The following is a 27,792-nucleotide window of genomic DNA, read 5'->3' as shown; positions in this document are numbered from 1 at the left end:
CTTTGACTGAGGCTGCAGCTTAAACAAACAATCTTGTGTACCGACAAACAAACACACCAACATGCACGTACACACACACACACACTTGGGCACTGCTTGCAGAGAGAGAGAGCTCTGTGGTTGGAGTGAGCTTCCATGGCCGTACATCGTCCTTGCAGCAGCCGTGTATAGTGAGTGCGAAGGACGGACAGAAATAGCTTCACTATAATTCGGAGTTTAACGCACACTCCGACACTTAAAGGTCTCCGTGTTTGTGTTGAATTTATGAAGGCCTCCGTGTACTGTATACATACAGCTATAAGGTATCATTTTCCCGCTGCCGTGGTTTCCAAGGGCGGGAAAGTAAAAAAAAAAATAAAAAAAAAATGACCACAAAGGAAAGGAAAACAGTGAGGAATTTTTCAGGGTGTGCCAAAGAATCTCAGGCATGTCTCTCTTCCTTGGGTGGGTGGATCAGGGCGACTAGGGGGCAAGAAAACTCCAATCGATCAACAATCAGGGCGACTAGGGGGCAAGAAAACTCCAATCGATCAACAAGAGGAGCAAACACACACACACACACACACACACACACACACACACACACAGGTAATAAAGGTGAGTGATGACCATCTGTGTGAGAGCATGTGTGTACACGATACATTCACTGACCCCGAACAAACTAAAATCCACGGCGGTGAGAGGTTAAACGAAACGCAAACAAAGGTGAGAGTGAGTCTATACATAGAGCGTTAAATAAAAACGTGTCACCCGTGACAGAGCGCGCTGTGAAGTCACTTGTTCGCCAGCAGCAGTATAACACTTCCCCGACTGTAACTGGGACATTACAGAGTAAATGCAGAGCACGCACTGATTATTTCTGAGTCCGGCTGAAACACCACCACCACCACCATCGGGGGTGACGGGGTTAAAGAGTTTTGCACACATTCACAGATTTGAAAATCCTGTGACGTGGTGTAGAAAGATTTCAGAAACAGAAGCCAAGAGACGATTTCCTGGATTTGGGAAACTTGGGAACGGGCGTGCTCCAACCCCTCCCCCATTCCCAGATACACCCCCACCCTCCCTCCTCCCTCCTCCTTCCCCACCCAGACCCTCTTTCCTGTGGGTGAGGGGAGGTCGTGGGAGGGGGGAAAAAGAAAGAGTACACCGAGAACACACTGACACCAGGCAATAACACACAGTGCGAGCAGGGAAGTCTCGTTTTGGCCCTGAAGGCCTGCTCGCTCTGTGGAACACACATGAGCCAGTCGTGCAGCCAGCGCGACTTCGCCGTAATGAGACCACAGCTCTTTCCTGGACGCGATGTTGAAGGGAACTGGCGGTGCCAGCAGTGGAGTCAGACAACAACAAGTCGCGCCACGTCTGTATTTTAAATTTGTCATGCGTTCCTGCTATTTGTTATCAATAAATACTTTTCAGAAACACTCAAGGCCTCTGATCGGTTGCAGATCAGCACAGCCAAGACCAGCGTTACATAACTCCTCAGTCTTGTGTTTTTCCTGTACTCACTTTAACACCTTTGATCATCATCTGTGGTGTGAAAACAGTCCGAAACCTGCGTGTCCTGGTTAGAGTTGAGCTGAGGAGCGTCTCCTGCTGACAGTGCCGTGAGGGTCAATCACACCGGACAAAAGTGGAGGAGCGTCTGGTTCAGAATCAGTGAGGGCGTTGAAGCAGTGAACAGAGTCGTGCCGCTGTCTGTTTCCATCAGCCTTCTTTATTTCCATTACAGTGACAGAATGAGATCTGACAGCAGGGCTGTGGGAACGGCAACTATTTCCTTTCCATTTCGATCAATATCACACGCTCATTAATATTCAAAAATGATCACAAGAGTCAAAAAAGTTTATACTTACTGATAACCAGAGCTGTTTGGTTATGGTAAACAACTATCAGAGCCTTTAAGGTGATAATATTTTTAAATATATGATATGCTCCAAGGTTTTTCTGGTAGATTCCAGCTGCTGTTCAAAATCTGACAGCTGTCAGTCATTTAAACGCGATTATTGATTATTGACGAGCTACCTAGACTAAGAGTCACTATTATTTTTGTGTTTTTGACCTTCACGACACGGTCCACTCTCCATCCTCTCAAAAATTCTAATCACACAGAGTGATGTGTGTGTGTGAAATATAAAAACAGACACACAGTTGCATTTTGTAGTTTCACTAATGAACTGAAGTCCTGCTAATTGGCTACAGCCGAGTGAATTTGCCGGAGATATTTGTCGTTTGATGCAGTTAAATCAATAGTTGCAGAACAAAAACTTCACCTCAGTGAAGCTACGTCAACAATATGAAGTTAGAATTCAGACGTCGAGCCTCTCTCTCTCTCTCTCATTCTTTAATACCCAAATATCTCCTCTTCTTACGATATTTTATTTTCCATATGTTTACAATCAGACTGTAAGCTCTGAAGATAGCTCACAGTGACTCTTTTTCATTGCTTCCATCTCTCTGCTGCTTGATTGCAAGTATTAGGCTACAGCTCCCTTTTGTCTTTTTCCAGTAGCGATGGAGGCCAGCCATGTACATTAAAAAAAAAAAAAAACAACCCTTCTTCCTTTCTCGGTGAAAAACAAACAGAGAGACAGACGGACGAGCACATGCACAAAACGCCCGTCGGATACGAGGCGAAGGGCAGAAGCCGCGGAGAGACTATGCGGACTATATATAGCCGAGATGTGACAGGACATCCGAGAGGACAGGGAAGTCTAGACGCAAACGACACAGCTCTTACTCAGGCCTCTGTGTGTGTGTGTGTGTTCCTCTGTGTGGGTTCAACATGGCCTTGTTATCTCAGATTTCATTAGAAAGCCTGTGGCAAGCTGCTCCATGATAATGTCACCGTTTGTATTAATATCACAGGCGAGTCTGACCTGATTGGCTGGAGATCTTTTTTGACTTATTAGCCAAACAGAGAGGAGGACACAGGCAGAAAATAAGAGAGGAGAGAGGGTGGGGAAAGGTGTACAGGAGATGTCAGGAGGGGGAAACTGATCAGAGAGAGAGAGAGAGTGACTCATCAGAAAAGGAATGTCCCATCTCTGCCAAAGGAACCACAGACACCACTGCAATGATCGCTCGCTCTCCGATACTTTAAATCAACCCCTCCCTCGCTCTTCTTGTCGTCTCTTCCTCTCACACAATGGCTCTCTCTCTCTCTCTCTCCCCTCCTACCATTGGAAGTTGTTGTTTCCCAACATTAGCAGAGCATTCTTCTCTGACAGGACATTGGTTTTGGACAGCGATGATACAGCTAGCTGACCACTGGCTGGTGGACGAGCGCTGCGCCGCTCAGTGTTTGGAGCAAACACACACACACACACACACACACACACACACACACAGGGGGCCAAGACTCCCCCCTCTCCACTTGTTTTGCCAAGTCAGTGCAAAGCCAAGAGGCGAATTCCAACGCTGTGCGGTTTATCAAAGTTACACAGTTCAATTACACGAAACCCTAATAAAACATATTTTTTATGCTATTGCGAGTTTTATGAATCACGGTAAAAGAATTAAAGCATCGCATCCTCGCCACAGATGTGAACTTATTATTACTCCCACCGCAGGAAATGATCTGACGCGAGGAACTTTTCTCGTCAAAATCACCACAATGACTTAGATCGTGATTCAACATTCCTATCACCTGTCATCCTGCACATTCATCACGCAGGAATGGGTTCCATACAATCCACATCCTCTGGAGGTTATTTGTTACAACGCGAGGGAGCGGCGGGGGAAGTTATAGCCTATAAAAGCTGTTGTGAGCGAGGTTTGCTGCAGTGTTTTTTTTTTATACAAGAGCAACCGCACCAGAAATAAAAGACCACGTCCGCTAATACGGGCAGATTAATACACTTTAGGAAATCAAACATTAACCTTTCAGCAAACTGACCGTGGTACTGTATTTCACACCGTGCGGATTGTCGAGAGCGTGTCTATTGTTCAGGCATGTTTAGTCACACGGTAAGTAAACTGAGCGCAAGACAAGAGGAGTTAGAGAAAGAAAACATACAGTATGTACACGGTATGATGACGTCTTAACATCATAACAGACAAAATATTCAGTTTACAATGATGTAAAAGACAAAAAAAAAGCAAATCATCATGATGGAAGAGCAGCAAATCGTGAATGTTTGACAGTCTTGCTTAAAAATTGACCGAAACTATTTGATTATGAAAAGTATTTGCATTAACTTCCTGTCAATCAACCTCTTAGTGAATCAACTGATAGTTTAAGCTCTAAACATCCGACCACGAATCAAAAGGGTAAGTCAGTATGGTTACAAGTCTGTGAGAATGATGGATCAAGTAACTTGATCAATCTGAAGTCATTTTAATTAAAAACAGTTGTGATATGACTTGTTTCATAATTGTACTCATCTTATATTCATCATTCACAGTTGGGGATGTAACTGACTATGATTATAGATAATGACGGTGGTGATTTATCACCTGGATTTTTGTAACTTCCCACCCCTAAAACTTTACAACCCGTTCCGAATTTGGATTTATTGCAACACAGTCACGTACAATATCTGCAAAAAAAAACCTCCGGCAGGATGCATTAATTCTTTGTATAATGAATTTAATCACTGTCACATGAAGTGCTTTCACAGCTCGGATCAAAACAAATATGTAGAAACGTATTCGGTCCGAGCCCTTTCAAAACACATAACAGCCATAAAGTGGTAGAAAGGCTGACCCGGCAGAAAGCAGAACAGCTCCAGAGTTTAAATGCACGCAGTAAAGCAAGCTGCAATCTGCATTAGTGCGAGGGTATTGATAATGTATTACAAGAGACCTCATTGCAACATACCGCTGTACTAATTATTCGTCCCACCTCAACTAGAAGAGACGTAAACACCAATATTTCCTTTCTGAAGTGTGCCTGAGATCATTTCAAAATAAGAGATTTACCAGCTCTTTTGGTCTCAGACCTTAAGTAATATGTCTGATTTGCTAATGTTTCCAATTTTTGCCAACCGCATGTAAGCCTCAAGCAGACGCTAATCACAAAACATCCACATAACAAATTAAAGCCAACAGAAGACGTTGTAAACGTGAGAGGTTTAAGAGCTTTTGGGCTACAAAAGAACATCAAATGTAGCACCACAGGTAGCACAACCCGAATATAAACAGTGAGTCCAGAGATGCTAATTATCCTCCTTTATGGAGGAGGATGCAAAAACATTCAACCGACCAGTCACTAATCCCTCACAGCATAACACTAACTGCATGTGAGGTGTTTTGAATGGCGTGCTGCGTGCTTTCTAATTGTCAGTGTGCTGCAAATATTTCACTTGGCAGACCGTGCTATCATATTCTGTGAGCTCTGGAGCTGTCTGCTAAAAGGTTGAACGTCTGTCTATCTACTCGAGTTGTTCCCGGTGAATGTAGGAAAGGATGGAAGATAAGAGGAGCGAAGTGCAGACTATCAAGTCGGAGTCAATCCTTGTTTTGAGACAGCGCAGCAGAAATCCTTAAAGTTGCTGCAGTAGGCCATTTAGAGAGGCACCTGGGGCTCCGGCCTTTACAGTCTCTTTCATCATGTTCGGGCTTTCATAGCGTATGACGACGTGTGTGTGTGTGTGTGTGTTTGAAAGGCAGACAGAGTAAGAGAGGAAGGTCAGAGAGAGAGAGAGAGAGAGACTGAGAGGGAGAGGCAGAAAAAACCCTTATGCAGCTGAACCGGGAGTGATGGGGGTTATACGTGTGAAAGTGCAGCGATGTGGAAAAGACAACATCAGAAACCGAAACATATAAACAAAAGAGTGGGAAAGTGTGTGTGTGTGTGTGTGTGTGTGTGTGTGTGTGTGTGTGTTCCCTTTAAAAAGTGGAAAAACTGTCCGAGCTCGCCCGCTTCCACGCGCAATTTGTAGGCAGAATAACACGCATGCTGACGATCTAATCGCAAGGCGGGCTTGACAGCGGGAAGACAGCCGATCAGCGAGGGCTGCCAGGAGCTGACACGTTACACACACACAGCGAGAAAACAAAGATGCAAAGTAAAACAGGGGGAAAAAAGAAGGAGATCAGGATGAAGCATGAGAGAGAGAGGGAGTGAGACAGACAGACAGACAGACAGACAGACAGAGGGACAGATGGATAGACAGAAAGGGGGCCCTATCATTCTGTTTCACACCCTACAGGATGAACAGGGCCTCTGTGCTCCTTCTCTGTTCAAACACACCTCACGGCTGTCTGCTCCCTGCAACAACAATGCACAGATACACACACACACACACGCACACACACACACATACTGCAGGCTGCCTGACAGTGGGCACAATAACCCTATTGAGAGGCATCGATAGGGGGGCTGAAAGAGTAAAGTGATGAGAATGAGATTGAGAAAAAGATTGACAATACACACAGACACACACACACAGCCTCGACACTGCACATAAACACACACAAATAAACTGCAGCCTGCTTATCTTGCCAACTTGACAGGCTGGGATGAATCTACTCTCTGCTGTCCTCAATTCATCATTCATCCGTCCAATCTGGTCTGCACAGAGAAATGCACATGCCTGCACACACACACACACACACACACACACACACACACACACACACTAGTTTGGACCAGTGGTATTGTTTCAGAGGAAAAACAGGGCGGTGATAACAGATCTCTGAACTCTTTATCTGATTACTCACACACACACACACACATACACACACACAAGCATGTATGCACATGAACACTTTCACCATCCCTTATCGTCAGCTGTGACCTCGACCACACACAGACTAACAGGTTGGTGCCGTAAGGCAAGAAAGTCCCAACACCACACACACACACACACACACACACACACACACACACACACACACACACACACACACTTATAGCCTGGCCAACATAATTACATCCAATCTCCAGAGCACTTTGGGGTGAGCTAAGATATCGTGGGGTATTTTTGGGCGTGTGACATGCTCACAGCTTCGCAAGGTGACAGCTTACATTACCGAATCACTATTTGTGTCCCTGTACATGTTCACTGTGTACACTGTGTATGGTTAAACGCATGCAGGTCTTCTTTTATTTTGACTTTCACAGAGCTACCTCAGCAGAAGAAGAAGAAGAAGATCTTGAAACTGAGGCACCGAAACTAAACAAACACAAGCACAACAGTCTGCAGTGCTTGGCCCAAAACTTGGCCCATAAATGTCCAAGTCACTTTTTCCACACTCAGCAAGTCCTGATGTATAGAAATGCTACAGAGGAAGGAGGGAGAGTAATGAAGTGAAAAAAAGAGAGCAGAAAAAGGAGGGAGAGGGGCAGAATATAAACCAAGTTAACAGCCCGAGAGCCCTGAGCAATTAGCAATGACATCATGTATCCACACACGAACACACTCTGCAGACCAGGGCCAGGTCTGGATGAGGAGCAAGCCAGCAGGGCAAGGAAGGAGGCTGTAAGGATAGAAAGAGAGGGAGGGAGGGAGGGAGGCAGTGACGGGGAAGGACAGAGGATGACAGTGCACCATTTCAACTCCGGTGGTACAGCCGGTGACACACTCGTTCTTGTGGATTGCACTAATAAACTCAGCAAACCAAATGCCGCAGCGTAAATCTTGTATGTAAAAGATCGCCACAACCGCCGCCTGAAATAACGAGTACTGTCTGTTTACCATCAAAGTGTTTAGACTAAATAGTCAAATAGAAGGTTTTCACATTTAAAAACAGGACATTTAAACGCAGGGTTTCGTTCGTTGTGCTGCACACCTCGTCCTGGACGTACGCACGAGGAAGAGCATGCACGGCTGCAAATGTGATGCAAAATACGTGAATGAGTGCCAGTGTCAACAGGAGGGTAAAAGGCAGGGAGACAGGGCGACGGGGGAGGTGGAGAAACCTCAGCGGTGCACTCCGAAAAAAGCAGACAGGTCCTCTGGTGGTTCGTGTTATTGTCAACATCTTCAGCTCCACAGAAACACGTAACATCAGGCACGGTTTCACAAGTTCAAACACTCCTACAACAACAACAAATCCAGCCCATGAGAACGTTTTAAAAAAGGGGAGTCAATAAGAGCCTATCTCTGACCTCCTGATCTCTCTGTAAGAAAATAAATGGGAAAGTTATCCACATCATTCCTGAAATCGCACGGCATAAACAAGCCATTTAGTGCCTCCTTATTTTTTTATAAAACAAACAGGCATATTATCTCAAGGGGCCTGGCAGAAATTACCAGAGGAAGGCTGGAAACGATTAGATGGCCATGTCCAGCCAGCACCATGCACCGATACAAGCCTCACCAGCACCCCAGGGGCCTGCATGGCCCATAGCCCCCCCAGACTATTCCACTTAATGTGGGCAAGTCAGGAGAATAACCTCCTTCATGCTTGTCTGTATCACAATGAACCTCTTTATTAGTTAGATTGTAGCTCGGTGCCACACAGATGAAGATGATGATGGGACGAGACGCAGGATCCAGGCATGAGTCAGGGAAGATGGGAGCATCTCTGAATGGAAAACCAAAAGGACAGGACGAGCCGACCTGTCGCCAGGCGACCGGTGCTGGACTAATTATTGAATTGGCAGAAAAATCAATGAACAATTGTGATAATACATGAACTGTTTTAAGCAATTGATTAATCATTCTAGCTCCATTATGTAAGTAAACATTTAGATATGTTTGGTTCAGGACAAAACAAGCAGACTGACTTGCCTCTCATTTAAAAAAAAACAAATTAATTGATATATATAGAAAAATACAAGCAACCTGTATAGGTTTGGTACATATTTACCGGGTATAAACACAAGCTAAACTTCATGTTATTGCAGGAGATGGAGTTAAACCTCAATCTGTGTTTATGTATGTAAAAAATGTGCACACTGTGACATTAAATATCAGCTTTAATAAACGTAATAAAAGCTGTTTTAGGTTTAGGTGAGGCTAAATTTAACGGTTACTTACCTGCTAACAGGGCCCTTTAACATGAAGATAACACATATTACTTTATAGTAATATGTAATGTAAAAATAAATAAATAAAAATAGTCTGTGTTGATGTTTTATTAATTTTAAATAATAATAATAAACCTGCTAACATAGCAGCTAACCTTCAACGGCTGGACGCTCGCGACAGCCTAACGGTCGTTCCTCGCGGACAGCGGCCGCATTCCCTGACACCGCGAGCGGACTCAAGTCAACGGTCACCGACACAAACACAAGCACCGAGCCTCCGGGACGATCAACTCACAAAAGCCGCAGCCTCTTTTGCAACCCAACACATCGGGGCCCTTGCTCGGATGAAAAGCAATGCGTCGCCCCTCTCTCTCCCTCCCTATCTCCCTCCTCCACCTCCACCTCCACCTCCACCAGACAGAAGATCACGGAAAGTTACTCACGTTTTTTAACTCAACAAACCGCCGAGGAGCTGCTCCCTGTGTTCAAGCGAGAGAATTCTCGACATACCACATCACTCACCTCTTCTCTCTCTCTCCCAGTGTGCTCACGTCCTCTCTCCTCGCTGCGCTCCTGTCGTTTTTTTTTCTTCTTCTCCTCCTCCTCCTCCTCCGCCTCCTCCCCTCTCTCTCTCTCTCTCTCTCTCTTTCGCTTGTTTCTTTTTCTCCTCCCTCCCAGATGCCGCTGTTCTCCGACAGGGGGAACCGGCGGGGGACGCTGATCCGGAAGCAAACGCTCCTCTGTGATTTTTTTTTTTTTTAACATCCCCCCCTTTTTTTTCCTGACTAATGTTATGACTTTATTCTATGACTACTTTCATTTAAAATATACTATAAATAAATAAAAAGGTCATTACATGAAGAACATTTGTAAACTTTTATGTTTTGGGAATTGACCCCAATAAAATTATCTATTTTAAACATAAGCTAGAGGATGATGAAAATATAGATAGGAAACATTTAAATATTCTTCCTGAAAAAACAAAACCATGTGTTTGCCCTGCCCTCTCCTCCTTTGCTGAAAACAGAGCTCCATCAAATCTAATCAGTCCACAGTCCCAGAGCACTTTAACGGTGTAAAAAAAAGGTCATTACACTGAAAGGCATGTGTAAACTTTTATGTTTTGGGAAGTTTGACCCCAATAAAATTATCTATTTTTAGATATAAGCTAGAGGATGATGAAAATATAGATGGGAAACATTATGATCAGACTTCACTACACTAGATACTCATGGATCGTGGCTGCTGCTGTGGTCCTGCATGACGTCCACTACATATTATTACTATTGCTGCCATATCTCCATTACAGTTTATAGTTAGTTGATGATTTGCTGCCGCTGTGCATCTGTGTCTCTCTATCTCTATCACAGGTTCCACTGCTGCTGTAATCATTTTATCATTCATTGTGATTGTACAATATGTTTGTGTTGATTTGTCCTGTACACGTGACATCTATTGCAAGGTAATTATACTGAAAAGCATTTGTAAACTTTTATGTTTTGGGATGTCTGACCCCAATAAAATTATCTATTTTTAGACATAAGCTGGATGATGATGAAAATATAGATAGGAAACATTATGATCAGACTTAATGTTTGTATCTAGCCTAGATCTAGACTATCTAGACTAGATCTAGATACACTAGATACTCGTGGATCGTGGCTGCTGTTGTGGTCCTGCATGACGTCCACTACACATATTACTACTGTCATTATTGCTGCCATATCTCCATTACAGTTAGTTGATGATTTGCTGCTGCTGTGCATCTGTGTCTCTCTATCTCTATCACAGGTTCCACTGCTACTGTAATCATTTCATCATTCATTGTAACTGTACAATATGTTTGTGGGAGAGGGATCCCTCCTCTGTGGCTCTTCCTGAGGTTTCTTCCACCTTTTTTTCCTGTTAAAGGTTTTTTGTGGGCAAGTTTTTCCTCACTCGAACCGAGGGTCTAAGGACAGAGGGTGTCACTCCCTGTACAGATTGTAAAGCCCTCTGAGGAAAATGTACTTTGTGACTTTGGGCTATACAAATAAAATCTGATTTGATTCGATTTGATACAGATGTGTAGGGAAAAATACATGGCTTGCAAATAAGAGATAGATTATAAGCAATAAACAAAAGGCTGCTTTAGTTAAGTGTGTATGTGCACAAAATCCAAAGCAAAAATGTTTATTCATACTTATGCACATTTGACATATGCATATATTGACACATTACAAAGATGAGGTCAAATAACTATTTAAAGTTCAGCAAACAAAAAGAATAATCAGCAATCTCAGCATCCTGTGTATCCACATAAAGACATTTATATTTTAAAGATATACATAAAGCAATAAAACTGTTTGTACATAATAGGCTACTCGCATATTATGTGGGAATCATATAAATATGAACAAATAGCTATAAATAGGTGCTATATTAACACATAAACACAAGATAACAGAATACAACAAAGCTACAGTTGCAGTAACATAGGCCTACCACAGTGTGCTGCAGTACCATGGTGCAGAAATAATAAAATATAGTGTGCTGTAACACAGATGGGAGTAATTCTGGAATTATTAATTAGCTGCCATAAGATGAGATATGTTGTTGTACTTTGTAGTTTTATTTTGAACCTATTCACTTTAAATGTCAGTAAAGAAAAAAGTAGTTAGATGCCAGATTTAAATTTCTAATTTCTAAAGTTAACCTATAAGATATGTAATAATGGATAATAAACAGACAATGAGATAATGGATGATGAAGCAACATTCAAATTTGATTTCTCCACTGTCCCTAACCCACTGCAGACTGAACAATACAAAGCCACCACACATGGCAGCATAGCACTTAGCAGGCCTATGTATGCAACTAATATTTACTAACAAAATGGGATTTAATGTGAAATTATAAATTAATTTAGCCATGATAAAAGTAGAAACCAATGTGTAGGGTCTCCCTTTCATACAGAGACACCTGGAATCAACTTTCTAAACTTTATACTTTTGACCTAACTTAAACCTGGCAGTAATCAAGCCTTAATAGGCTAGACTAGATGGATTGTGTGGAATTCATGCACATATGTTAAATATTCTTCCTGAAAAAACAAAACCATGTGTTTGCCCTGCCCTCTCCTCCTTTGCTGAAAACAGAGCTCCATCAAATCTAATCAGTCCACAGTCCCAGAGCACTTTAACGGTGTATAGCATTTTATTATTGGCCATTCTGGAGTTGCATATGGGATAAGTAATTGGATTGCCTTTGAGCAACTTTCATGTCTCTGCAAGATGATTTTCATAGCATACAGAAAATTAATGGAAAGCAATCAGTGCCTGGAAGGTAGGAAGGCAATTAGGTTGTGCCTTTGTTATGAACAATTTTGTAGCCTAAATGATTTGCAGTTAATGGTCTAAAAATGCAAAACCACAATGTAATAAAGTTAAAATCTAAATGTGCAGAGTCCAGTTTAGAGGTCTAACTTGCACATTGCATTTTTTTTAGTGGCCCAGAGTCATTAAAGTCTTAATCAGCTTGAAAAGGTAGTCAGCCATGAATGCTTTAACAACAGCCTCAATTGGGTTTAGGTCAGGTGATTGTGGAGGCCGGGTTATCTGATGCAGCACTTCATCACAGGTGTGCTTTGGTTCATCACACCTCCTCATCAATGCTTCACAGTTGGAAACACACATGCAGATACCATCCATTCACCTTCTCGTGGTTGGACTCATCAGACCTAAGTACAGATTTCCACTGGTCTGAAGTCCTTTGTGTTTCTTGGCTCAAACAGTTCTCACTTTCTTGTTGATCTCCCTCAGTCGTGGTTTCTTTGCAGTCATTCAACCATGAAGGCCTGATTCACACCGTCTCCTCTGAACCGTTGATGTGTCTGCTTCCTGAGCTCAGTGAAGCATTTATGTAGGCTCTAATCTGGTGTGTTGTTAACTGTCAATTTCTGAGACCGGTAACTGTAATGAACTTATCCTCTGCGGCAGAGGTAACTGTTGGTGTTTTTTTCATGTGACAGAGCCAGTTACATAGTGACTGGTGGTTTTTGCAAAATGCACTTGAAGACATGTTCAAAGCTCTTGAAATTTGCCAGATGGGCTGATCTTCATGTCTTGAAGTAATGATGCAACATTGATTCTCTTAGTTGAGTAGTTCTTGCCATAATCTGGATTACTACAGTAGATGGAGGGCCGTTTACTGTATGCCAACGTTACAACACAACTGATGGTCTCAAATTAATTAAGAAGGCAAGAAATTCCACTAATTAACATTTGACAAGACACACCTTCTAAGTGAAACAATTTTCTGCATGCTGAAGTCACAAACCTGTGTGCAGTTCACTTTCCGTACACTCAAACAGAACATGGCATTGCAGTCTGATGAAATGATGACACCTAGTGGTTATAGCTATTCACTACATTTTTTGCTGCACCTGTATGGTCAGATCATACTGTATATATCTGAGGATTTACCAAAATCAGTGTGCAAGCTAAATTTAAAGAGAATCAGCTTCATCACATCACCATGTTACTTTGCTTGTATTGCACTAGTTGTTGGTACTGTGTGTGCACTGTTGCCAGTAATTTGAGTTTGAATACAGGCAACAGTGCACATCTATTTAATCTATTTTTATTTTATATACTGGTTATTATATATGTATTAAGTTTCTCTATGTACCTGCACTTTCTTCTGTCTTTGTGCTGCTGTAACACCCAATTTTCCTTCTGTGGGAAGAATAAAAGGTTATCTTATTTTTTTTATTATTGGCCAAGAATGTGTACACATACAAGGAATTTGACTTTAAGCTCTTGATGCACTTACAGTTTCCAGGTGTCATATATTCAGTGGCGATGCAGTTGAAGATGTTTGAAGAAAAACTCAGCCGACGCTGTCTTAGTTGTATAACAAATGTATTACAATAAGTTCAGTATTGTAATCAAGTAAAACGTTACGTGGAGAGCATCCAGCCGAATAATGAGACTCTCCTGAACTATGCGGGGCAAGCCCTTATATACAGTGGAGGTTATGCTCCCAAACAATGCAGTCAAAGTCAACAATAGTATAAGTCATTGTAAGAGAGGGCCCTCTCCCAGGATGCCCCAACAGATGGCCCTTAACCTTTGACCTGATCTCTCCCTTAACCACGTCAAAGGAAACACACACAGGAGAAAAAAAACCCATATGGGACCCAAGACACCACATCCCACATGACTCTTTTAACATAAATTGTAATACATACATAAACACAGTTGACAGTGGTGCTATCCTGGCAGCTCTCCGGTACTCCTATCCAAATAACCTCAAAGTCAGGACGGACCAAATTAACAGCTAGCGACACAGAGGAGTATCTCAATGTAAACCATTTTTATATAATACTACTAGTATTAGTATGTAACTATGCATCTATGTGCAGACACCTCACAGGAAAATAGAAATAGACACACAGATCAAATCAAATCAGATTTATTTGTATAGCCCAAAGTCACAAAGTACATTTGCCTCAGAGGGCTTTACAATCTGTACAGGGAGTGACACCCTCTGTCCTTAGACCCTCGGTTCGAGTGAGGAAAAACTTGCCCACAAAAAACCTTTAACATGGAAAAAAGGGGGAAGAAACTTCAGGAAGAGCCACAGAGGAGGGATCCCTCTCCCAGGACGGACAGACGTGCAATAGATGTCATGTGCACAGAACAAATCAACACAAACATATTGTACAATTACAATGAATGATACAATGATTACAGTAGCAGTGGAACCTGTGATAGAGATAGAGAAACACAGATGCACAGCAGCAGCAAATCATCAACTAACTATAAACTGTAATGGAGATATGGCAGCAATAATGACAGTAGTAATATGTGTAGTGGACGTCATGCAGGAGAGAGAGAGTTCTCAGTAAAGGGAGATGTGACTGCATCTTCAACCAATACCGTGCCTGACTAGGCATAACACTGAAAGAGACAGACACAGAGAGAGAGAGAGAGAGAGAGAGAGAGAGAGAGAGAGAGAGAGCTCGAATGAAGACAGACTCTAAGTAAGTATTCAACCAGTGAGTTTATTGATCCCGTCAATTAACTGAGGAGTGTCTGCTACAGAAGGTCTCATTCAGAAAAAAACCCCAGTTTTATTCTGTATTTAAAAGGAGGCAGGCTGGTTTTGGTTTTTAGGTCATTAAGAAATTCCTGATGGATTACTTTGTAACTTTAACCATATTTTTGCTGTTCGATAGAAAACGGTGCCCACAGACTTGTAAAATCCAGACAGACACAGACAGAGAGAGAGAGAGAGGGAGGGGGAGTCCCCCAGCAGTCTAATCCTATGGCAGTATAACTAAGATAAGATAAGATAAGATAATACTTTACTGATCCCACAATGGGGAAATTCACTTATTACATCAGCGAAAAATAGAAACCAAGGAGGGAAACACAAGTGTACATATTTACAAAAAGTACTAGAGTATAATGTGCAGTGAGTATAATGTGCAGAGATGACCTGAGCCAGCCCTAAATTATAAGCTTTATCAAAAAAGGAAAGTCTTAAGTCTACTCTTGAAAGTGTTGACCGTGTCTGCCTCCCGAACCCAGACTGGTAGTTTGTTCCACAGAAGAGGAGCCTGACAAGCTGAACATAAAACATGTAAACACAGACCTCCCTCTGTGTTTACATGTGCATCTCTCTCTCCTCCAGCTCAAAGTCGTAATAATTACTCCAATCCGCCAGGTGACGCTGTGCTGACATCATCACCGGGTCTCGACCAATCACCGGCGTGCAGCGGTTTGAACAAGAAGCGGATTCATGTCGGAGGAAGATGAAGGAGACGCAGGAAAAAATGACAGAAAACGGCGTCAACCGCGGAAACTAGAGAAAACAGCTGACTTTAGTCGATTAATCGATCACTGTGAATCAGTTTCAAAGGCGTCGATGCAGTTAATTGTGTTAAAAGGTCGAGATATCCGGCTGAACTTGACGTTAAGTCCGCCTCTCGGTTCGTGTCCGCTAACAGCTAAAGTTTTTGTTTTGTTTTTTTGTTGTTTTAAAACATGAAGCCGTTATTTTTGAAGACTTACGGTAAACAGAGGCGACAGCTGTCCGCCTGGATCTCACCTGAAAACCGCAAACGGGCCTTATTCGACAGCACAGCGTCGACGGACGGAGACACCTCCGTGTTTGAACCCGCAAAACCTCCCAGGATGCGGTACGTGCATGCGGGGACCAGCCCCGGCTCCTGTAGCTATATGACTTATAGGTTATAAGTTTTTAACTAACAGTTTGTTTTTGCAAAAAGCAGGAAAAGTATGCAAAGCTGCATTGCATCCATACATAGTGCATGAACATTTACAACTCCATGTTATGACCCAGGGGTCCTAATTTAGTATGTTTTGGTCTTGATGTGTTTTGTTTTTCTGTGCATTGACCAGCTGTTCCACGAAAGAGTCACTGAGATCCACAAGTCTCCACAAGACTGGTGTATTGCCATGGTGGCACCATGGCAATACACCAGCCAGAGATTTGTGGACTTGAAGGAGACACAACATGGACAGAGACTAGTAGTAGTAGTATAGTATTTGTGGTGTTATCTTGGGGTTTAAAGTCGATCCACCAGGATGAGTTGGGGCAGAATGTGAGACCGACTCAGGCACTTCTGATGAACTTTGAGAGTGTCTCTAATTCTTGAAGGAGACACAACATGGACAGAGACTAGTAGTACTAGTATAGTATTTGTGGTGTTATCTTTGGGTTTAAAGTCTATCCACCAGGATGAGTTGGGGCAGAATGTGAGACCGACTCAGGCACTTCTGATGAACTTTGAGAGTGTCTCTAATTCTTGAAGGAGACACAACATGGACAGAGACTAGTAGTACTAGTATAGTATTTGTGGTGTTATCTTTGGGTTTAAAGTCGATCCACCAGGATGAGTTGGGGCAGAATGTGAGACCGACTCAGGCACTTCTGATGAACTTTGAGAGTGTCTCTAATTCTTGAAGGAGACACAACATGGACAGAGACTAGTAGTACTAGTATAGTATTTGTGGTGTTATCTTGAGGTTTAAAGTCGATCCACCAGGATGAGTTGGGGCAGAATGTGAGACCGACTCAGGCACTTCTGATGAACTTTGAGAGTGTCTCTAATTCTTGAAGGAGACACAACATGGACAGAGACTAGTAGTACTAGTATAGTATTTGTGGTGTTATCTTGAGGTTTAAAGTCGATCCACCAGGATGAGTTGGGGCAGAATGTGAGACCGACTCAGGCACTTCTGATGAACTTTGAGAGTGTCTCTAATTCTTGAAGAAGACACAACATGGATAGAGATGGAGAAACTTGTTCTGAGGTGCAGCAGCTGCAGATCTGATCAGCTGACATGCATGTATGTGCTATTCCAGCTGATCTATAGTAAACAAAGACATTAAAAACTCACTGTATTTAGCCAAAGACTGTCTTACTGGAGTGTTATGACCCAGGGGTCATCATTTAGTATATTTAGGTCTTGATGCGTTTTATTTTTCTGTGCATTGACCAGCTGTTCTCAGTGACTCTTTCATGACTGTCATGAAAGTCTCCAAGTTTACAAGTTTTCCAAGAGTTTCCTTGTGGACACAAATCTCTGGCTGGCAATATACCAGCCAGAGATTTGTGTACTTAAAGGAGACACAACATGGACACAGACTAGAATATGTTGACAATAACACTTCCATGGGTAAAGACATTCTCTTTGACTAATTCTCGGCGTGTAGTATTTGTGGTGTTATCTTGAGGTTTAAAGTCGATCCACCAGGATGAGTTGGGTCAGAATGTGAGACCGACTCAGACACTTCTGATGAACTTTGAGAGTGTCTCTAATTTTTCAAGTGTCAATAAATAATACAGCATAAGACATCAGAGGCTCCTGAACACTTTCTTCCTTCCTGACCTCACCATTGACCTTTGACTACAGCAATTTCTCTTTAACTTTGAGAGGGTCTCTAATTCTTGAAGAAGACACAACATGGACAGAGATGGAGAAACTTGTTCTGAGGTGCAGCAGCTGTGCAGATCTGATTAGCTGACATGCATGTATGTGCTATTCCAGCTGATCTATAGTAAACAAAGACATTAAAAACTCACTGTATTTAGCCAAAGACTGTCTGACTGGAGTGTTATGACCCAGGGGTCATCATTTAGTATATTTAGATCTTGATGCGTTTTATTTTTCTGTGCATTGACCAGCTGTTCTCTGTCTACTGAAAGAGTTTTAACATCAGGCTGAAGCTACACAAATCTCTGGCTGGTATATTGCCATGTTGCCCAAAAGTGTAAAGATGTATTAATATGCACAGATAAAACTGTTTTTAAACAGAAAACAGATGCAGAATAGAAAAGAATAATGTTTTTAAACATGCGTTTTACCTGAAATACGACCACACACACACAGAAAGGGCTCATAGACATGCAAATGTGGAGAGCTTGGCGGAGCCCTGGGAGCAGTTAGCGGTTCAGTACCTTGCTCAAGGGCCCAGGAGGTGAACTGGCATCTCTCCATCTACCAGTTCACCCTCCATACTTTGGTTCATGCTGGATTTGAACTGGCCACCCTCCATATCCCTACAGGGTGCCGCTGCTGCTGCCCCAGCATAGTGTGTTCAGCTACTAATACCCAAGACAACTGTCCAGATCTCGTGTTTATTATCATGTCTTTACTGCTTCCTAACTTGTTCATCTTTTCTTCGTGCCACAGAGGGAGGAAGACCGGTGTTGCTGCTCGTAGAGCGATGCGTCCTGCCAAGCAAAGGGCCATGCTAAGTCTGACTGAGAAGAGTTTCGATGAGGATAATATCCCATCTCCTCCCTGTCATCAGTCTGTTCAGCAGAGCAAGACAACCAGGTCTGTTGTTGTCATAACCATCATAATTTAATTAATATGTATTTTGTTAGAAATTAACTGTTCAGGCTCCATCTCCTTCCTCTCTCATCACTTTGAATCGTTTCTTTATTATTATTAGAGAGAGGAGGTCTAAAAGATCCAGTAGTATAGTAGTCCGTCCTGCTGAGAAAAAAGCCACGTTACCTGTGACAGAGACCAGCAGCAATGAGGAGAACATCAGCATGCCCTCTCCTCCTCGTCCTCTGCCCACTCAGCAGAACAAGAGGTCAGTGTACCAGTCGAGCACGAGCAGAACACGCTGTGAAAATGCAAATCTGCATGTACAGAGTTTTGTGTTTCTGCATTTTAATGTCACTATAACAGGACTACAATACCCAGCATTCATTGTGAATGCATTTTAAGATCTTAGGACACTTTTTTTAAATCAATACCAAATGTCAAAAATAATAAGAAATTCCCAACAGAGCTCAAAATTATGTCTTCAAATCGAGTTTATTTTGTCTGACCCCTTATTGGATAACTCGATTTTGATGATGTGGTACAGAGAAAAACATCAAATCTTCACATTAGAGGAGCTGGAGGCAGGTTTAGTGTTTTTTATTACTTCTTGATACGTTGACAAATCGTTTCACATGACGCACTGCTTCAGTTTTTGGAGTTTAGCCTCTCAGCCTCTCCTTTTATATGTATGTTCAGGTGTAGGTTCAAGATACAATTCCACTGAATATTGAGAAGTAATCACATTGAACTATCGCCAATATCTAGTTAGTTTGCCTTGTTGAGCACCAAGTTTTCATAACTTGGCTTTTGAACTTGTGGCTACATGCTTGTCATTGGCAGAGTTAATTTTTGCTGTAATGTATTTCTTGCACGTCAACAGGAAAAACCTCCTTGTGTCTGTGCCGAGAGTCTTGATGAGGCAGAAAGGCCGTCAGGTTTCAAGGACCAGCGAGAGCGAAGAAGACTCGACGTCCACAGCAAAAAGTCGCAAAACCTCAGCTCGATTGAAGACGGACTCTAAGTAAGTATTCAGCCAGTGAGTTTATTGATCCCGTCATTAATTAACTGAGGAGTGTCTGCTACAGAAGGTCTCATTCAGAAAAAAACACAGTTTTATTCTGTATTTAAAAGGAGCCAGGCTGGTTCTGGTTTTTAGGTCATTAAGAAATTCCTGATGGATTACTTTGTAACTTTAACCATATTTTTGCTGTTCGATATAAAACGGTGCCCACAGACTTGTAAAATCCTGTCTGTGAGCAATATAAACTGTTCTGCAGTGTTTTGGCATTGGTTAGGTCTCTAAACGCATTAATCTAACATGACTTCTGCAGCCTCCTGTTTTAAAACAGCTGTTTTTAGTCTGAATGTCTGCTCAGTGTCCTCAGTAATTGCTCTAACCATCCTCCTCTTCTTCTTTTTCTCAGTGTTGGTCTCCCTTCTGCAGGCCGCTTTGTAACCCGCCGCAGACGTGCCGTTGCTGCCAAACCCAAACTCCCTAAAGCAACTTCAAGTATACTCAACTCTTCTGATGATTTTACCTCCGGAGCCTTCGGTTCCAGTAGGATTTTTCGGTCTTCGAGGAGGAGGAGGGCGAGAGTCCCCCAACCATTTGTTGTGTCAAGTGCGGAGAACTCTGTGAACGCTGCAGGGGCCGCCAGCTTTGCAACCAACCCCTCCCGAGAGATATCCCTCAATGAGTCGGCGGATAAAAGCCTCAGACTCTGCCCCAGGAAACCCATCTTTTGCTCCACGCCATCAGCAGGACCCCTCAGCAAACGGCCACGTCTTAAACCGTTATCCATCAATGATCAATCTGCCACCCCTCGGTCCATGTCGGTGAGCTGTATAGGTGTCTTGAGCACATTTCAAGAGGATTCGCCAGGGCAGCCTTTCTCCCCACCACAACCAGTTGGGCTTCACTCTGAGGAAAAGATTCTGTCCAGCATTTGTGAGCAAGAACCTTCTGGTGACTTATTTATGGAGTCCAATAAAAGTAGCTGTAGCGAGGAAGACAAGAAAACCAAGAATGGTCAGGAAGTAGAGAGTCTCATTCTGCTGTCAACAAACGACAGTGAAAGCAGCAGTCGCTTTGTGTCAGCAGCAGGCGGGTTAGAGTGGCTGATCGAAGCTCTGAAGGAGAAATGTTTGACCGAGCGCTGCACGGTGCAGCTGGAAAGACTGTACAACCACACCGTGAGTCAGCTATGCAGTCAAACGACCTACTTATCCTCTTTGGAACAGTCAACGTCCAGTCCAGTCCACAGCCGGCACACAAATGAACATCAAACGTCTGCGGACAGTGTTCAAACGGTTGACCCCTCGCAATCCTTTTCCCTTAGTCTCCATTTATCCGTGACTAACAATAAATCCAGCTGTGATTCTCCTGAACACGCAGCTCCCGTGACTGACAGTCAAAACACTAACAAGTCGCCGTCAGTTGATTATAAGCACTCAGGTGAACACTCATCCTCAAAGGAACTCCTGGAGCAGTCGGCATCAGTTCTGTATGTTGGATCTATAAACGAAACAGCAGACAGCAGCTCTGAGTTTAATGTGGACACAGACAACGCCCCCGTGCAAACGCTGTTTTCTGAAGAGGCGGCTGCAGCAGTAAAGAACAAACGTCTCACTAAGAAATGGACCGTTCATCTTAAAAAACTGTCCCTGCCACAACTCGGAGGGTTCATGCAGCCGAAAGAGGCTGATTTGTCTTCTGATCCAGATGCAAACAGGTCAGAAAACGACCATACACACGATGTAGAAGATCTCTCAAGTTCAGGAGAAATCAGTGAGAGAATGATGGAGCCCACAAGTCCAGTAGTTCAGTTAGAGTCCAGTGAGCCAGAAACAGAAAAGGCAGCTGCGCTCATATCGATGCTGAAGGAAAAATGTCTAACAGACAAACTCCTTGTTGAGATAAAGAGACCAACACAATTGTCACAATTGAAAGAAATCCTCCAGCTCAGAGACAGAAACCTTAAATCAGCCACAGATGTGTCAGACTCAGCCAGCGATGACCAGACAACGAATCCCAGCCGGTCTGAGAGTGACACAAACCACTGTAACGAAGACGCGTCTGTCACGGGAGTCGGTACAAGAAAAAGAGCCTCAACCAGCTGTGAAGACAAAACCGCATCAGACGAAGAAGAAGTGAAAAACTGCAACATCCTTCACAAAAGAAAAAAGACTTCCCTGGCTCCGAAAGAAAAGAAAGGGAGGAGCACGTCCACGGACAGACCCGTGACGACCAGGAAGGTGTGCGTGAGCGGCCTGAGCGTGAGTCGATGGAAAACCAAAGACGCTGCCAGCGCGAACATGTTCAGGAGCAGGATGGCACAGACGGGCGGCAACAGGACGGTGGACTGCAGCATCAATGAGCTGATCTCCAAGCAGTCCAAACAGCCAAGAGTGAGTTTCTTCTACTACGATCCACCTAACTGTAATTTCAATGTTCTTTGTACTGACGGATAAACTTTGATATCCATCCTGTTTGTAGGAGCTGCTAGGGACCACCATGAACTTCTCCACCCCGTTGAGAGTGAGCCGGCTCAACCTCTCGTCCCTCTTGGCTGACTTCACGCCAAACACACACACCTGGAGCCGAGTCAAAGCTGCCCTCTCTGTTCATCGCAAGGGTATGGGTCACATTTGTGATCTCTGATGCCCAGCTTCGCAAATGTTCCTTGTTTCTTATCCCTCGTTCCCTCTTTTCAGTGTTACTCACTCCGAAGAATTCGGTATTAGACACTCCTGTTAGAGCGGCACTAGCAGACGTCAGCCAGGATCTCTTTGCCACACCTTTCCGGCGGACACCACTCCAGAAACGTCTCCAGTCACAGCATCTCAGCTGTAGTTCTCTGGTACATAATCAGCCATGAAAGAGTCACAAGAGCACACATAATTTTATGTGCGTTTGTGTCACGTCCTCCCTCCCGTCTTCTGTCACAGGTCGACTATGAGGATGCTGATCTGTCCGATGCAGAGAAGGTGTATGCGGAGTGTGGCCAGCAGCGCCCTCTGCCCTGGGAGGAGTGTATTCTCCCTCAGCGCATGAAACAGTGTGTGAAGATAGGTGAGGGGACTTTCGGAGAGGTCTTCTCCACCACCAACGCCTCAGGAGACACTGTTGCACTCAAGGTATTGTTTGTTTGTGTGGTCTGGCATGGTATTGTTTAGAATCAAGTGTGCTGTTTATGTAGTTTTGTATGTTCTGTCTCGGTTGGATGGAAATGTTTGTGACAAAATATTCTAAACGTACTGCTTTTTATCGTATTCCATGGCTGCCTTCGGTGAGTGAAACTCGGTGGTTAAAGTTTAACATCGTCTGACAACACCTGAACATATAGAAAGCTCTGAGGGGGAAGAACGATCTTGACTTTTTATCACAGTAAAAAGTGAAGTGAATTTAAGTCAGACGCCAAAATAAAACCACGCAGTTTCTCATGAATGTTGTGCATGAAACTGTGTGTGTAGATTCTGCAGTAAAGCAGTGGTCCTTGTCTTGACAGATCATTCCAGTAGAGGGCAGCGATAAGGTGAACGGAGAGGAGCAGAAGACGTTTGGAGAGATTCTCCATGAGATTATAATCTCAAAGTAAGACGTTGTGACAACAGAAGTGTCCTAATATTTTTCCTTATTTCTGTTGGTGTATTAAAAAGTCTTCAGTTTAGTGAAACTCATTTTCATTGTGTGTTTTTGTGTGTCAGGGAGCTGAGCAGCCTGAAAGAGAAGCAGCACAACCAGACTCACGGATTTATCGGACTCAACGAGTAAGCGCTCTTCTTCAGTCTTCTTGTCTGTTCATCGCTTTGTGTGTGAATGTGACCCCGTCTTGTTCCCTCGCAGCCTTCACTGCGTTCAAGGCTGCTACCCTCCAGATTTCCTGAACGCGTGGGACAACTTCAACTGGAAGAAAGGCTCCGAGAACGACAGACCAGGTCTGTGAGAGAAACGTTAAATATGCAGGTTGACGATCAAACTTTTTTTGTTTTTAGCAGATGGTCTGCCTTCAGGGACCAGACTGTGTTTTGTCTGTTTCATTAAGTCTCTCTTCCTCCTCCTCCTCCTCCTCTCTTTGCTTAGATTTCTTTGAAAAGGATCAGTTCTTCATAATCCTGGAGTTTGAGTTTGGAGGCGTCGACTTGGAGAACAGCAACGGAACGGTAAGTGCGCATCAGAGCGGCGTCAGCTCGATGCGAGCCCCTCTGTGGCACACGGCGTTCTGCAGTGACACTGAGCGTTCATCAATCATGTCACTGCTCAAAACATCCCTCACACTCTGGGGAAAAAAAAAAAAGCTGAAGCGAGCACATTCAGAGCCTCCGCCCACTTGGGTTATGTGGCCTGAAATTATTTTTAATAAGCTGCAGTTGAACGTGTCTCCTCCTTAACTTTCTTTCTGTAGACTCAGGCTCTCAGAACAGAAGCACTCTACTCTCATTCCACTAACTTTGTCTCATTATATTTGCACGGTAGCTGAAAAAAAAACGTGCTCAAACATTAATGCACGTAGATTGAGTCATCACATTTTAATGTCATTAAGAGCTGGAGATGATGCTGAAGGAATATCGGTGAAGCCTTACAAATGAGAATCTTCTGCAAATGTCTATTAATTAATTGGAAAAATGTATTACTTCAAATCATTAAACATAAATTGTTTTTATTGTGGTGCAGTCTTTTAACTCAAGCCTTCATTGTCTTGTCAAGCTGATGTCTTTGCTGGTGGCGAAGAGCATCCTTCACCAGGTCACTGTCGCTTTGGCTGTCGCTGAGCAGGAGCTACAGTTTGAGCACAGGTACACGCACACTATAGCATCTGTGGTTGTCTCTGTACATCAAGCCACACCGAGCAGGTGATACGATTTATTCTCTAACATGCATCCTGGTTGATCCTTGAAAGTTTGTGAATTTAATGGAGATAAATCAATGCCTTGAAAGTTCACAATCACAATAAAGAGTTCACGTTCAAGACTCTCTTCTAATTGTCTGTAGATCCTGCTAGTTCACAGATCAGTTCTTCGACGGTATTAACCTCGACAAGTGTCTAAAAAAACTATGCTGCTTGTTGGCAATGTGAGTCATTGAATTAGAAGGAATTCAGCCTGAAAAATCCTTGAATTTGATGATTAAGAATGTGTGGGAACCATGAAAATGTCTCATTTGAGAGGCCTAATTGACAAATTTATTAATAACTAATGGTTTTCTGTGTGTTTTAGTGGATTCATAGCACTGAGGTATGAAAAATTTTGAATTATAACTGATATAAAACACACAAACAAACAACTTCCATAACATCCAGACATGATCTCAGGAGCGTTCAGTGACGAACACAGCAAACACTTTGTACTTTCCTTTAGTGCACATTAAATTCGATGCCCGGTCGACTCTGGCTGCCACATCAGTCGTGAAATGTGGCGCTCGGTATCAAACTTGTGTCACGAGCCGGGCTCAGTGACGCAGTCGGTGTATATGCGGTGTCAGTGTGATGGATTATTTTCTGGTGTCTTATAACAGCAACTTTATCCCCGTGTGCCGTATACTGCAGAGACCTCCACTGGGGAAACGTGCTGGTCAAAACAACCAAGCAGAAGAAGGGCAGCTTCCTCCTGAACGGAGCAGCCCACTCTCTGGAAACCAAAGGGGTGCTGGTCCGCATCATTGACTACTCCCTCTCCAGACTAGAGATCGGTCAGTTGTTTTGTTTTTTTATCTCCACACAAAATTAGAACCCCGAACAGTAAAGACAAACATGTTCTGTTCTCTTTAGATGATCTCACGGTGTCCTGTGATATCTCCAAGGATGAGGAGCTGTTCATGGGCCAAGGGGATTACCAGTTTGACATCTACAGACTGATGAGACAAGAGAATGGGTCAGTGCAGAAACATCCAATGTGTCCTGTAACAGTTTCTGCTTGCTGTGGAGGCGTTTATATCCTTTTAATACACCCATCATAAGATCCGGAATGTGTTATCGATTTGACTTCGGCTCAGATAAATCGATATGTCGTCTAGAAATACAAGTCAGGTGATTAGTTTGAATTCCCAAACACCAAAGCTGTTTTTATTAAACAAACTATAAGATTTACATGAATTCAGACAGACAGTAAACCAGGTATCATGTTAGTGGACGGTAAAATACAGTCACCAGTAACGGCAGACGGCGTTACCGCCCAAAGTTAAAAATATTTTGACCTTTTTTTTTGTCGTCTTCTGTGACTGAATTTACGTCCAGCTGTTAACGCGTTTGCCTCGCATAAGTAGAAAACATGGGCGATCTGGACAATGGGAAGCTAATATTTGGCTAATTGCATCACAAAATCATTTTATTCCATCCTGTGTAAACAATACAACATCACCGTAGCAACATATCGTCTCCTACCGCCACGTGAATGCAGCGTTAGGAGGCCAGAAATGTAATGAACCATGTTTTCGTTGGTGTATAATCACCTGAATATTTGTTCGTCATGATGTTTCTCTTGAGACTTTTCTATCTAAAGATGCTGCTGGTCTAGTAGCCCAGAAGGGACAAATTAAATATTCTAGACTGGGTGTTTCACATTTTTTAAACAATTTCGTGGCCACCATACTTACTACTCCAAGCTGCTACTCCATCGTTAGAAGCCACTTAATCGCTGGCTCTGTTTTTTAAAGATTAAAACTGTCTAGCAGCACCTCTAAAGCTCAAAGATGTAAACAAAGAATATTTCCCCTCTTAACTATTACATAAACAGACATCATCAGTCTCTGCGTGTCCTCCTGCAACATCTCAGAGTTGTTGTTACTGATTCATTGATTTTGCTCCGCTGCTCTTTTTTTTTTTTTGCTCGTCACAGAAACAACTGGAGTAACTACCACCCCCACACGAACGTGCTGTGGCTCCACTACCTGTGCTCCAAGCTGCTTTCCATGAAGTACCGGGGCTCGGGAGGGAGGGGTGCCAAGGACATGCGAGAGGAGCTCACTCGTTTCTATGACAACGTCCTCCAGTACAGCTCTGCCACCGAGGCGCTGCGAAACTGCCCCATGTTTCAGTAGTACAACAGCTCTGAACACATGAAGAGAGGACACACACACACACACACAGACTGTTTCTAGCGTGAACATGGTGTAAACGTATCTGCGTCTTTTAGTCAGCAGTCTGCCCCGTCATCATGGATGACCTCTTGACATGTGAAGACGGTTATTGATCCCCGTGTAACGCGACTACACAGATGAAGGTCACTTAATGTACAGTGTGCACAGAACGGTTATTAAAATGACCATGTTGAAAATGATTTATTCACGTGTCATAACATTTGTTAATGAAACTTTTTTTTAAAAACTGTTCTTTATTTATTTTTATATATATTTAATTTTAGAACTGATTTGGTCGTCTTGTCATTTTGTGCAGTCTAAATATATTCTCTATATATATGCAGAAAAATATTTTAAATAAATTCTTATTTGATTTTTTTTACACCACCTGAAAGAGGTATCACAATTTTTGCCATCTAGATTAGTGCTGAAGTGATTCATCAAGTCGATAACTGATTAATTAACTGTTCTCTGGTTCCAGCTACTGTTTTATACACTTTGTAGTTAGAGTTCTGGGTTTCACTTTGAGCTCTTAGACATGCTGATCTTTATTATGACATTTAATAGATAATATTTAGAAATGGAAAAACAAAATGATGTAAAGAGATGAAATGTTAAAAACATGGAAGGTCTTGTGTTGACTCCAGACTGAGAATGAGAGCGCAGACTCTCCGTCTGTTCGCTGCAAATCTGCCACCCACTAAATATGTCCGTATTTAAATTCCCAACCTCCCCGATGTGAAAGTGAAAAATAATTTGTCCTCAGCCCGTTTTACACCTCGTCACCAAGTTTCAAGAAAGTAGTTTTTGCTGGCGAACAAATAGACAAACGTTTGGTGGTTAAGAGTTTGACTAAAACTCATGAAATGAACTAACAATATACTACTTTGCAAAAAAAAAACATAAAACCTGAATCGGTTTCAGTTTGATCTCTCTATATA

General features: G+C 42.9%; 2 protein-coding genes across 14 annotated transcripts in view; one reads left to right on the top strand and one right to left on the bottom strand.

Annotated features, from left to right (window-relative positions):
- The window catches only part of apbb2b (amyloid beta (A4) precursor protein-binding, family B, member 2b), a 43,952-nt gene extending 34,376 nt beyond the window's left edge, over window positions 1-9,576 (bottom strand). For 5 of the 12 annotated variants that reach the window (XM_027282607.1, XM_027282613.1, XM_027282616.1 and 2 more), the window contains exon 1: window positions 9,367-9,565. The gene's annotated coding sequence lies outside the window, so the exon portion shown is untranslated. Of the gene's footprint in view, window positions 1-8,933; window positions 9,020-9,078; window positions 9,184-9,218; window positions 9,238-9,366 lie in introns of those variants that run through there. The other 7 variants (XM_027282608.1, XM_027282614.1, XM_027282612.1 and 4 more) reach the window with 7 other exon arrangements.
- A 6,089-nt stretch (window positions 9,577-15,665) lies between these two features.
- On the top strand, window positions 15,666-27,043 carry haspin (histone H3 associated protein kinase). 2 transcript variants are annotated; one of them, XM_010736176.3, is made up of 16 exons: window positions 15,668-16,109; window positions 18,631-18,777; window positions 18,896-19,042; window positions 19,658-19,798; window positions 20,202-22,185; window positions 22,274-22,412; window positions 22,492-22,637; window positions 22,726-22,914; window positions 23,286-23,371; window positions 23,485-23,547; window positions 23,624-23,715; window positions 23,861-23,940; window positions 24,485-24,573; window positions 25,323-25,465; window positions 25,545-25,647; window positions 26,611-27,043. In XM_010736176.3, exons 1-16 carry the CDS (start codon window positions 15,955-15,957, stop codon window positions 26,810-26,812), a joined length of 3,906 nt encoding a protein of 1,301 aa, XP_010734478.3. In that variant the 5' UTR covers window positions 15,668-15,954; the 3' UTR covers window positions 26,813-27,043. The 2 variants fall into 2 exon arrangements, with proteins under 2 accessions (XP_027138810.1, XP_010734478.3); XM_027283009.1 differs by lacking the exons at window positions 25,323-25,465; window positions 25,545-25,647; window positions 26,611-27,043 and adding an exon at window positions 24,994-25,272 and having other exon boundaries at window positions 15,666-16,109.
- The last annotated feature ends 749 nt before the right edge of the window (window positions 27,044-27,792 follow it).

The sequence above is a fragment of the Larimichthys crocea genome, chromosome X (genome assembly GCF_000972845.2).
Source record: "Larimichthys crocea isolate SSNF chromosome X, L_crocea_2.0, whole genome shotgun sequence".
Taxonomy (NCBI): domain Eukaryota; kingdom Metazoa; phylum Chordata; class Actinopteri; family Sciaenidae; genus Larimichthys; species Larimichthys crocea.
The sequence above is the reverse complement of the archived record's forward strand: the minus strand, read 5'-3'. Positions and strand labels throughout refer to the sequence as shown.

What these genes read in the sequence shown, in the direction of transcription:
- haspin (XM_010736176.3), top strand. Translation starts at nt 15,955, where the DNA reads ATGAAGCCGTTATTTTTGAAGACTTACGGTAAACAGAGGCGACAGCTG. An exon ending in GCAAAACCTCCCAGGATGCG is followed by an intron (nt 16,110 to 18,630) that starts GTACGTGCATGC and finishes TTCGTGCCACAG; the next exon opens with AGGGAGGAAGACCGGTGTTG. An exon ending in TGGAGAACAGCAACGGAACG is followed by an intron (nt 23,941 to 24,484) that starts GTAAGTGCGCAT and finishes TGTCTTGTCAAG; the next exon opens with CTGATGTCTTTGCTGGTGGC.